Here is a 12,277-nt window from a genome sequence, read left to right on the forward strand (position 1 = left end):
TGGTCTGGGATGGAGGTTGCCTAGTAACACTCCTGTTTTTCCTGAGCTCAAGAGGAAGCCAGGGAATCACGACAGAGTGTAAAAAAGGAAACAATCATGGGAGCAGACACAGATGGGGTGCAAACCCATAAAATATGTATAGACAATAACAGCAGGCATTGCTGTAACACACCGTTGAGGTCACATGGGGTCTCATCTCACCCCTTGTGACCACTTGTACTGAAGACCCTCATCCTAATGAGCCCCATATGTTTCCTTCTAAACTGTTGATTGAGTTGAGGATAATTTAGTTTTTTCTACTTATTGCCAATTCTTTAAATTTAAATTTGAAAAATGTGAAAATAAACAAAATAAAGGGATCTACAAAGATGTCAAAACGTTGGAGATTAATGATGACTTGACTAATGACTTGATGACCTTCAGTGTGGACTATTAAAGTGTCTACAGGTTGTTGACTGTTTGAACGCAGCAGCCTTAGTCCATATTCATACAGATTTCCATACACAGATGAACAAACCCATATGAAGCCGTCTCATTGCAACAACATCGTGCAGTTCAGATTCAGTGCACCATGCATGAAAACTACATACAGTATACTGTAAGAGTGCTGTTATTTACAGAATTAGATCATTATATAACGCTGCTTCTCACATTAATGGAAGTGTTATTTATTTTATTTTCAATCTGTGTCTCATTAATGCCAAGACCTGAGCTGAAAAACTAATTCATCTGTTTAAACTTTTGGTTTTTGGAATTGATTATATTATTGACTCTTCTTCCACAGCTGTTCTATTCTATTCTAGTCTAGTCTATTCTACTTCTAATTTATGAGTGATAAAATAACAGAACCATTACCACTAACAATTACACAAGTGTTACAATTATGTTTTTAATGTTTGTCATATAGCTACAGTGAAATGTAAACTTCACTCATATAAAACATACTGTATCCAATATTAAAGAATATAAAAATGTAAAAAAATAAGTTGAGTAGAAATACATGAACATTAGTTAAAACCAAAGTACCACGGCCAAAAATAATCCTGTGTAGAGACAACACACACACAGTATACACACACACACACACATCCCTTTCCTCAATTATAGTAATAATTAACAAACAATGCACTTTGAACGCTCTTAGAGTTAAGGTACATTTCCCATTAATTATATTATATTATATTTACAATTTAAATCAATACAAACACCATTTAAACAGTCAGACCAGTAACTCAGTCAGAATCACTTGTCTCCACACACAAACGAACTACGGCTGAAGAATCATTGTTTTGAATTTTTAATCAACTCATTTATTATAAATAAATATTTCATCACACGTACACCTAGATTATGATAACTCACCAGTGTTGCTTTTCTTCTCCCTCCACTTCCCCCGCTGCTCTGCTGCTGGTGTGATGACTGAAGCACAGTCGCACTCTCTGAGTGTGTGTGTGTGTGTATATGTATGTGTGTATGTGTGTGGTGTCTGTCTCTAAAAAGTGTGGGCTAAAGACAGAGACAGAGAGAGAGAGAGCGAGAAAGAGAGGTATAGCATGAGTGAGTCACCCAGCTCTCTCTCTCCTCCTTCCCCTCCGTGTGTCTCCCATTATATTTCTGTTTCTCTGTGGACTAATTTTCTTGGAAATTATTTCTAATAGCTCATCTTGTCTTCTGTCCTTCGTACTGGCTCGCCGGTGCCAGCTGCTGCTTTTGAGTTGCTTCTACTCGAGCTCTAATCTTTATAGAAAATCTAAGCCACTAGTTGTAATGGATGTTGTTATCACCAACTGCACTTGGCTCTATATTGCAATTAGGATTTTCTCGAACATATTTTTGACGCACATTTTATTTTAATTATTTCTTTACATGTATTTCTTGTAACATCATCATCATCATCATAACGTCAGTAAAGTATTCCAGATTCTGATTCAGGTCTCTGGAGAGTCTGCTTCCTAATCTACTGGGTTTCAACAACTAAGTAAAAAGTGATGGGTTTCAAAAGTAGACTTTCCAAATATATTTCTAATGTTCTTTTTACCTAAGGAAAAAGAAATCAATTGGATGGAGCTGAATCAAAGCCTGTGAGGCTTCAATAACTTAACAGGAGAGAACACGGATGACTAAATATCTCATGATGAAACCTATCGAAAAAATAGTCGGTGTGAGACGGTGGGGAGATTTCTCTCACTTGTCACAGGTACTTAAGTTAAAAAAACACCTGTGTTGGTTGTGTCTGTGCCAAATGGTTAATATAAATAAGGCATTAACTCAAATGGTCACAGTTTAGTTTGTCTGGATTTCAGGTTTCATATTTCTGCGTGTGGCTTCTCTCATTTTTATTGTCCTCATCTGAGCTTTGGAATAAATTCAAACCTCATTATCACTATTCTTTTCATACCTTTGTTTCTCTCCGTCTCTGTTTGCCATATCACTCTCCTGTCTCTCTCTCTGTCTGTCTGTCTTTGGCTCATTCTCCATCCTTCAGATCTTCATCTTTTCTTTGTCTCTCTTTATTCGTCTTCCAGAAAAGCTGTCCTCCTCGCCCCATCCCTTGTCTCTCCATCATCCCATCTCTTTGTCTCTGAATATAGTCGTCTTACATTTTGAGACTTTTTTCTTTTCTTTTTTTTACTTTGAAGTGCCGTCCTTTCTCCCTGTGAGTCTGTTTTGTTCAGCTGCACACAGCGATGTCATGACATGTCTGTCTTTATTGGTCGTTTCTTTCTGTCTCTCCGCCCTCCGTTACTGTTCAAATTGCAAACAAACTCTGTAGCTCATTTCTGTGTGCAGCCTGTTGACACGTACAGTACCTGAGTTCACCTCCGACACTGTCGAATTTGGTGTGTGTGTGTGTGTGTGTGTGTGTGTTGACATGCTCTATCTGCCCCCTTGTTTCCATAACAACACAACCAAGAAGAAAATCTTGTGATGTGTCAGAGTTGGTTGACGACACCTGTCTTTTCAGAAAACCTCGTTCTTAACATTCAGCTGTTCTCCCAGAACACTGGAAACAACAGTGGTGTCCAACATGTGGCTCGCAAGGGACAAGCAGCTCTCCAGCTTTTTTGTATTTGGTCCGTGTGTGATTTTATGTAACGTGTATGATTCATAGAAGAGTGCAATGTGTTTTCCTTAAATTTTGCAAACTGTTATACACTGGGGCCTCGAGATACGAGTTTACCAAGTTACAAGTAAGCAACTATTAGTGCTCAACCGAGCTCCATTTCTTCCACTCGACTGTGTCTCTCTCACCGTCCCTCGCTCGGTTATTTTACCCATTTTTATAACAATAATATAAAATCTTTTCTTAATTATTATTATTTATATCATCAATATATTTGCGGATATGTATGTTTTTGATGTTTAGATTGGGATTAATTAAATTATTTAATATTATATATCTGGGGGGCTGGAACGAATTATTATTTTGCCTTATTTTCATTTTCGAGGCCTATATTCGTCCCCACAACGGGGACACAGGCTGCTACAGGAAGCACCATTAACTATATGGTTCCTCTTGGACTCGAACCCAGCACATTCTGTGTGTAAGGCAGATACAGTATATAAGGCAGACTTGCTAACTGCTACTCTTTAGGACCACAATCACAGCCGAACTTACCCTTTTTGATTAGTTTAACTGTCATCATTTCAGGCTCCGTTAAAACACACGCTTCAAACAACAGCTACTTGGTCCGAGAGTGAACACGCTGTGAACTTTACCCACTTCGCAGGCCTGTGGGTGCTGCAGGACTCCACCTTGGTGAACTAGCCCACTTCCTCTTAACCGCCTAAAGGCAGCAAGAGAGGAGAGACAGAAGAGGAAGAGAGGCGCAGGGGGAAGGGCTTGTAGCTTTCATTTAGAGTTAGAAATAAGCAGAAGTGAAATGTTTTGTGGAGACACTGAGAGGGAGACAGCATTGTGTACATGAGCGTCAGCGTAAGAAAACAAAAAGTAGAACTTTCACCAAAGACTTCATGGCTCCGTGGGCGAGGACCACTGCAGAGCGCTACGGAGTAGGTAAGTTGAAAACCTCGCTTAGATTTGGGCAACTGTGCGTACGTGCAGGTTTTCAACTGCGTACTTTGTCGTACGAGGAGGTGGTGGTAAATAAATGAGAATGAGAGAAACGGTTTCCCATCACTTCCTGCTTCACAGGATGTGAGCAGGTGCTAATGGCCTTATCAAACATCAGCATGTACGTGCATGCCCGAGAATCAAATTTGATTTATGTTGATGGACTGAAATTAACTGAGCAATTTCTCTGCATTACATGATACCGTATATCACATAACAACATGACCTCATACCTGCATGAGAAAATAGATTCAGCCTCAAGTTAGTTACTCCTGAGTGTACAACAACAATCTGAAGTCTCCGTGGTGTCCGGGTGGGATGTGGCCCACACTGTTAGCAGCAGTTTCTCTCTGTTTTGCACAAAACGAACGCAGAGCACGAAGACGTGTATTTTACTTAGAAATGTCACATTACAGCGATCCTGTGACCTTTAGCTGATGATGAATTGATTTATGTTGTTTCCAAAAATTGAACAGAGTTGAATTACCTAATATTGATTGAAATGTAACAAATAAAATAATAAAAGAAGAACTCAACGTCAACTCAAATGATTTAAAACTACAGCGGGTAACAAATCTATAGTAGTCAGGATTAATGTGTGTGTAGAACACATCATGACAACACAGGAAATGTTGAAAGCATGAAAGATCTATGTTTGTATGAATGTATCTATCTGACTTGGTGGGTAGGAAGTGGCCTTGTGTCCAAAATGTCGCAGGTTTGAATCCATACACATTCGCACGAGCTGCCCTCTGCCCACTTAGTGGGGGCTACAACTACATCGTACAGTTCTTCAAAAGGAAAATGAAGTTCTGATATTTGGGAATTGTTAATTTTACTACACTCTCCGTTTTCAGTAAAGTGGAATTTTGTGGGAAATGGAGAGAAGCAGCTTCCTCTGGAGGTGGGAGACACTGTCTTCATCCAGGAGGCCTGTGATGGTAAGAAAAACAATGATATTAAAATTATAATTATTATTAAGTATAAAGTTTCAGCATAGAATAAAAAGTCAATATAACTGTACTGTACCAGTCATGTGTATGTTTAATGGCCCCTCGGTATTACATTTTAATTAATACATACGGTATGCATAAATTCAGTTCATTTATTTAAAAAATAATAAGTGAATGAATAAACAGTTGGTTTCATGTTGGCAGTAAAGTTATTCATTTTTTGTCAGACAAGAGATTTCCTTTTCATAACACATTTTTCACTCACATTGTTACATTACTGTGATAAAGATCAAAATATAGCACAGTTTTCAGTGTTGGGTTAGAACCAGTGTTCGAAGAAACCAAGAGGTTTTTCCCTAAATAACAATTATTAAATTTTACTTTTCTTTCTTCCATGTTTTTGTTATTATAAATGTTCACAGTGACTTAGCATTTGACACATTTTAGTCCTTAACACGAAAGATAGTTAATATCTTCACAGTACATGAAGTACATCTGTATATCCTGTTTACAAACACAATGTGACGATGGTTTTCCCGCCTTCAGGCTGGTACTGGGGTTACCTGGCCAGAAACAAAGCTCTTCAGGTAAGATTAAAACTAACACACACATTTATTTGCCCCTTCACGATTGTTGTCCCTTCTAAAGTCTCCCACTTCCTCACCAGGGCGTGTTTCCTGCCAGTTTCATCCATCTTAAAGAAGTTGTCATTAAAAAACGAGGGTAAGAGAAGAGTTCCCGCCGTCTGACGCTGGAAGAGTTTCTGTGAGCCACTGCTGACTCGTCTGTGTGTGTGTGACTCTAGAAATGAGGAAGTGGTGACGTCGGTGGAGATGCCCCTGGTGAAGGAGGTGACCACCACCCTGAGGGAGTGGGGGAGCATATGGAAGCAGCTCTATGTGGTAAAAAAAAAAAAAAAATCATCCCTAGTGTGTGTGTTTGTCAGTGCGTGAGAGTTGTTCTGAGTGTAACCTCTTCCCTCTGTTTGTGTCCAGGCCAATAAAGAGCTGCGTGTACATCAGGTGGAGAGACTGATGTGGGAGCTGATGGAGTGGAGATCTCAGCTCCTGTCTGGGACTCTGCCCAACGATGAATTCAAAGAGCTGAAACAGAAAGTCACCTCCAAGATTGATTACGGCAACAAGTAAGTCTGTCTGAGAACACAACCCTACATTTACGGCACCTGTACGGAGTCCGCTGTCAGGGAGGATTTATTCTCTCTCCACTTCTCTGCTCAGCAGCCTCCTTCACTTCCACCTGTTTGTTCTCCCCCTTGTTCAACTTAAATCCTTCCTCCCAAACTCCAGGATCTTGGGGCTGGACCTGGTTGTTCGAGACAAAGATGGAAACATCTTGGACCCGGAGCAGGCCAGTGTCATCAGTCTGTTTCAGGCCCACGAGGAGGCCACGGCCAAGATCAATGAACGCATCAAGGAGGAGCAGGTACAGAAGGAGATAGAGCAGCAGGAGGAGGTGGATGGGGAGAGGCTGAAGTCTGGAGTAGAGTCTTAGAGACTTTAGACTGGATTCAAAGGCAGTTATCAGGAAAACGTTGATTCACTTCACAACTTCAGGGATATGACTGTGGTCTGTGGTCTGTCTGCACTAGATAAGGGATTTTCACCAAGAAAAGTTTTGTCATTTAAAAAAAAAGTGGGGTCTTCTTATCAATGACTGAAGAAGCCAGTGGGAACTATAAAAGAACCGCATTCCATCATTTTATATATTTATTTTTATATATAAAAAGGGAAAGTTAAAATGCCGGGAAAAATAAATTTTTCTTATCAGCTGTTATAAAAACATAAACAGACGGTCGGCCTCCACCAACCACATATGGATTCAAGAGCATGCGATTTGGACAAGGTATTTGGACAGTTTGCATGCTGCCAAAATGTAATGGCAGGGACTGACCTGCGGAGGCCACTAACTTTAAACCCCGCAGCTTCTAATAAATGGTTATAAATATTTTCAAGTTTTCAATTGAAGTTCAAAGTCTTGGTTTTCAAAGAAATATAGTTGTTTATGAAACATTTAAATTATTTTATAGACCAAGTCCAAGTCCAATATAACCTCAGCTTGATTTTATACCGAACAAGTTATTTTTATTTTAGTTAATTAGGCTGTCAGTGTCAGTGTCACCTTCCCTCCCCTGTCACTCATTAACAGCTCATTTATCAGTCTCTAAAGTGAAGGTTGTCTGGTGTTCATCCGGTTAATGCCTTGCCCTGAGTTAACCCTGCTCCATGGAATGTCATGTCCTGCAGTCCAACATCCAGACAGACCACAGTGGGATCTCAGCACGGATCCAGTCGTCCCCCACCCACAGTCTTTACGTCTTTGTCAGGAACTTTGTCTGTCGCATTGGAGAAGACTCGGAGCTCTTCATGTCCCTGTATGACCCAGTCAAACAGACCATCATCAGGTATCAGTCACTCTTCACAAGATTTCAATAATACAAACTCACAGCTGATATAAAAACGTATATTAAATGGGTGTACTGTATATTTATAAAGTAGTATTTTTTGCAGTATTTCCTTTACTTTTCCACTGTTTATTCTCAGATCCCCACATTTCAGCCCACACACGGTGGACTTCATATCCTCTCTCTTTTCTTCTCTGATCAACTCCACCAACTTGAAACAATTATATGCCAAAAATAAGAATAGTGGAAACACAAATTACAGGGCAGCAGATAATGAGTGACAGGGCTGTGTGGTACTTGACAGAGTCGATGCTCAGACCTGTCACTCACTGTCGTACTGGATATACCACCATCTGCCACTGCAGTGGAGACCATGGAGATAAACTCTTACCAATCACAATCTATTTCACTGTCTGTCAACTTCCCTTCTCTCTCACCTCAAATGTGGAGGTCGTCGGTCTGTAAGGTTAAATGTATATATTTAACAACAGTGCTGATTATGTATGTTCTTGAACAGAGGTCAGAGCACTGAAGTCGGATTTATTGTGCAAGTTTACATTGTTTTGTTTTTACTATAAACTGTGCTGTGTCACATCTGTAAACTGAACCGACAAACATTCTAAATGGAATCTAATTGGGCGCAAAAAAACTTCTGCTTTATTGCTTTTTTAAAACAAAGTATTTTTTATTTCCCTCATATTTATACTCTTCACGCAGCGAGAACTACTTGGTTCGCTGGGGCAGCAAAGGATTCCCCAAGGAAATTGATATGCTCAACAATCTGAAAGTTGTCTTTACGGTAAGTGACCACCGGAGGGCACTGTTGCATTTGTTTTAAAGCAGTACGCGTTGAAATCGTAGCTAGATTCTTCTTTTTTTTCTTTTTTGCTCTTTACATTCCTCATATCTTTTAACTCTCGGTTCAATCTTCTTCTAATTTTCCAGGACTTGGGAAACAAGGATCTGAGCAGAGAGAAGATTTATCTGATCTGTCAGATAGTCAGAGTGGGCAAGATGGACCTGAAGGAGACCAACAAGAAGTGCACTCAGGGTCTGAGGAGGCCGTTCGGTGTGGCAGGTACTGTACACAGACAGAAGTCAGTACTGCAGTTATAATAAGTAATGTAATACTAGTACTAGTTGCTTCCATCAGGGGTTGGTAAGTCCGGAAATGAGTTTTAAATCCTCAAAAGCACGGACTTTTGAGGGTCTTGACGACTTGTTGCATTAGTGTTTTTAGTATTTCATGGTTTATTTACATTTTACTAAATGTACACTTTGAATCTGTTAAATACAAATACAAAGTCTTTACTTCTGACAAAACTAAACCAGACGCAACAGATCTTCATCTCTCTGGTCCTCCAGGCTCCCAGCATCTGAAGCCTGTCACCGTGGACTGAAGTGAATCCACAACAGAAGTTTCCGTTTTGTTGCATTTTCTTTCATTTCTCTCTCTCTGACAGACACTGTTGTTGTCTTGTCCCGGCAGTGATGGACATCAGCGACATCATCAAAGGGAAGATTGAACGCGATGACGAGAAAGAGATTTTCATCCCCTTCTTCCCGTATGTCCTATTTTCTGTGTTACACCACCTTTCCTCCTCCTCTTCCTCCCTGTGTCCCTTTTGTCTGTTCTTCTTCTTCTTTTATGTCCAACTTTGCACTATTTTTGAAAGTTTGAAGAGTTTATGTGTGTGTTTTTTAGGGTTTTTTTGTGTATCTGTCTCCAGGGCGATTGCAGAGAACGACTTTCTTCACACTTTACTGAACAAAGTGACTGCATCTCGCAGGGACAGCGGCGGCCAAGGTACCGCTCTGCACTTTCACACTCACTTCTGTTTCCTGGTGTGGAAATTATGCCACTGTTCTGCCAGTGTTACCAGGCCTAATGGTCTTAATGTTTCCACTGGACGGTGGAGGCTCCTGTCGCTGGTGTGACCCATTAAAGTAGCAGCTCCACACCCTCTCCTCTCCCCTCCTCTCTCCTCTTTGCTCCCACTCTGTGTGTGAGGATGATGGACATTATCCTGATGGACAGTGTTCGCCCTTGAGGCCTGTCGCTTTGATATTACTCACTCTTTATGTCTCCCTCACCAGCCTCTGGTGTCGCCGGCCACTCCTTCATGTTTATGGTGGTCTTTGACAGCTGCTGTGGTCGACACTGTGTTGTCGCTAATGAAATAGCCTCAAATGCAGAACTTTGCTGTCATGACGCTGAGATTTTGACCTTCCTGTTGCTCCTGGATGCTTTGGAGAGCAACCCAGATTTGAACGGAGGATCCCAGTGAACAGATATGGAAAAAAAAAACAGTACTCCGGGCCATCTATGGGTTTTTAACATTACTCACCCTTTATCTCTCCTTCCTCCCACTTTTAAAGTCTTCTGCCGCTGTACACGCATGAAGTAACACACATTTACTTTTCCCTGCGGGTCTCCTCTCTGTTCAGCCTTGAAAATCTGGGTTTGTGACATAGTTAAGATATCGCCGACTATTTTCGATGAAGTAGGTCCCTTGTTTTTTTCAGCCCAGGCATGTTTTATATTTTGTATATTATTTTGTTTTGTTTCAATTCCAATCCGTTTTAATCAGGCTTTCATCCTTTTGCTTCCCATTCACAGACTAAACGTTCTCTAGCGTTTGCTAACACTTAATCATCCCCCAGTGATTAATGCAAAACACCGTCAAATGTTTTGAACTCTGCTGTTATTGCAGGCCCATAAACCACTTAGTTATTCATTTGGCTTTGATTTATATTTTACCTACCTGCAGAAAAATCCACCTTCTTACAACAGGCTGTCGGAGTCCTGAACACACACATCGGTCAAATATGACACATCGCCCTCACAGTCTGCTGCACTCCATCCTTCATCGCACACACACACACGCAAATAACCTCATTCATAACTCGCCGGCCTTGTGAGCTTTACAGAGCTTAACACACAAACAAACAAACACTGCTCTGTGGATGGAAAATGAAGCTGTGAGAGAATACAGAAAATGAGAGGTTGTCCGAAAAAAAAGTCTACTGCAGTACCTCGTACAAGGACTGTCGTCAGAACCCATTTAGGTTGGGTTTCGATAAATGCTGTATACCTTGTATTCTCAACTGAAGTTTTCATTTGTCTCACGATGCATAATTTCACAGTGTGAGTCTTTGCATCTCACAGGCTGCCACAGGAGGCGCCATTAGTGCTGTATTTTCCAGACTATAAGTCGCACATTTTTTTCATCTTTTGGCTGGGTTTGTGACTGATATATTAAAATATATGATTTCATATGTTTGTTATTTTCACTAGAGGGCACTCTAGCTGTCTGGTGCGACCTTTGTGTAAGTGCTTAGTAGTACTTTTACTATCAAAATACTGAGTGAATCTCGAACCCCGTCTCCATTCAGGTCTGTGGGTGACCATGAAGGCTATGGTTGGGGACATTGTTCAGATCAGGAAGGAGTATCCTCACCTGGTGGACCGCAGCACAGTTGTGGCCCGCAAACTGGGCTTCCCGGAGATCATCATGCCCGGGGATGTTCGCAATGACATCTACCTCACCATCCAGGGCGGAGACTTCGACAAGTACAACAAGACCACTCAGAAGAACGTGGAGGTCATCATGTGGGTCTGTGATGAAGAGGGCAAGGTCATACAGGTGGGCTGAGCCGCTGCTGCACATCGACCAATAAACAGAGAGTCAGAGAGTTGGAGTCAAAAGTAAACAACAAATATTTCATCCTTATATAAATATTTTTCTCCCCAGAACTCCATCTGTCTGGGAGCCGGGGACAAGGCTGTCAGTGAATATAGATCTGTCATCTACTACCAAATCAAGCAGCCTCGATGGATGGAAACTTTTAAGGTACGTCGTTATTTGTTTCCTGGCTTTTGTTTATTTATTTTTGCCTATGAATCACTATCTTTTGTTTGATTTCATATATTCTTTGTTTAAAAAAAAATGCAAAGATTCATTGTACTATATTCTTTAATGACACGAGCTGTCCTCCAGGTGGCAGTCCCTCTGGAAGAAATGCACCGGATTCACTTGCGCTTCATGTTCGCTCTTCACAGGAGTGTAAGTTTCATCCTCTCCTCTGTCCTCCCCATCTCGAGGGGGACTCGACTCCTCTCCTGCTGCATCTGTAATGTCAGTTTAAGAAGGAATAAATGATTGAGGCAATTTAGAAAATGGATTCCTGGCACGCTTGATCAGAGAAACCCTCAGATTTTTTTTTCTCCACCCATTCTTTAACAGTCAAACCTTCATCCTTAATTTTCCAAAGGGAACTCCCAAGGGATAAATAAGGTCCTATCCATCCATCCATCCATCCATCCATCCATCCATCCATCTATCTATCCTCTCCTCTTTTAGTGACCCTTACTCCCCCTCTCCTCCCTTTTCATTTACATCTCTGTCTCTGTTTGTCTCCAGCCAAGGACAAGAGTGAGAAGAACTTTGCGATGGCCTTTGTTCGTCTGATGAAAGACGACGGTACAGTTCTACAAGATGGAACGCACGACCTTATTGTTTTCAAGGTCAGTGACACAATAATTACAAGTATTCTTTTTTATTTTTAAAAATTCGAAATAAAATATAACAAAATATCTTTAGGTTCGACTCCTGTCGAAAATAACAAAAAACAGGAAAATCCTGTATGTTAATGACACCAGCAGCTACGAGTCTTAACTTATCGTTTACATCCAGTCATGAAAGGACGGCGACTGTTGCCTGATGAGAGGAATTTAATCAATTCAAGTGAAAGCATCTGCAGACACCTGTTTAGCTGCAACCTTCACAAAAGTGCTTCTACACATACAGTACGGTAAATCTGAAT

The 12,277-nt window shown here is 40.8% G+C and overlaps 2 protein-coding genes across 3 annotated transcripts in view; one reads left to right on the forward strand and one right to left on the reverse strand.

Annotated features, from left to right (window-relative positions):
* hrh2a (histamine receptor H2a) overlaps nt 1–3,756 on the reverse strand; it is a 10,472-nt gene extending 6,716 nt beyond the window's left edge. For both annotated transcript variants that reach the window (XM_025062931.1, XM_025062930.1), the window contains exon 1: nt 3,620–3,756. The gene's annotated coding sequence lies outside the window, so the exon portion shown is untranslated. The remainder of the gene's footprint in view (nt 1–3,619) is intronic.
* Nucleotides 3,757–3,839: 83 nt separating this feature from the next.
* dock2 (dedicator of cytokinesis 2) overlaps nt 3,840–12,277 on the forward strand; it is a 90,370-nt gene continuing 81,932 nt past the window's right edge. The window contains exons 1-16 of the mRNA XM_008327028.3: nt 3,840–4,018; nt 4,933–5,016; nt 5,575–5,615; nt 5,696–5,751; nt 5,834–5,930; nt 6,024–6,172; nt 6,336–6,471; nt 7,293–7,450; nt 8,168–8,249; nt 8,396–8,528; nt 8,940–9,015; nt 9,181–9,257; nt 10,847–11,097; nt 11,206–11,304; nt 11,452–11,521; nt 11,875–11,978. Of these exons, the coding sequence (XP_008325250.1) occupies nt 3,976–4,018; nt 4,933–5,016; nt 5,575–5,615; nt 5,696–5,751; nt 5,834–5,930; nt 6,024–6,172; nt 6,336–6,471; nt 7,293–7,450; nt 8,168–8,249; nt 8,396–8,528; nt 8,940–9,015; nt 9,181–9,257; nt 10,847–11,097; nt 11,206–11,304; nt 11,452–11,521; nt 11,875–11,978 (1,656 nt within the window). The 5' untranslated portion in view covers nt 3,840–3,975. The remainder of the gene's footprint in view (nt 4,019–4,932; nt 5,017–5,574; nt 5,616–5,695; nt 5,752–5,833; nt 5,931–6,023; nt 6,173–6,335; nt 6,472–7,292; nt 7,451–8,167; nt 8,250–8,395; nt 8,529–8,939; nt 9,016–9,180; nt 9,258–10,846; nt 11,098–11,205; nt 11,305–11,451; nt 11,522–11,874; nt 11,979–12,277) is intronic.

The sequence above is a fragment of the Cynoglossus semilaevis genome, chromosome 15 (genome assembly GCF_000523025.1).
Source record: "Cynoglossus semilaevis isolate Cse_v1.0 chromosome 15, Cse_v1.0, whole genome shotgun sequence".
Taxonomy (NCBI): domain Eukaryota; kingdom Metazoa; phylum Chordata; class Actinopteri; order Pleuronectiformes; family Cynoglossidae; genus Cynoglossus; species Cynoglossus semilaevis.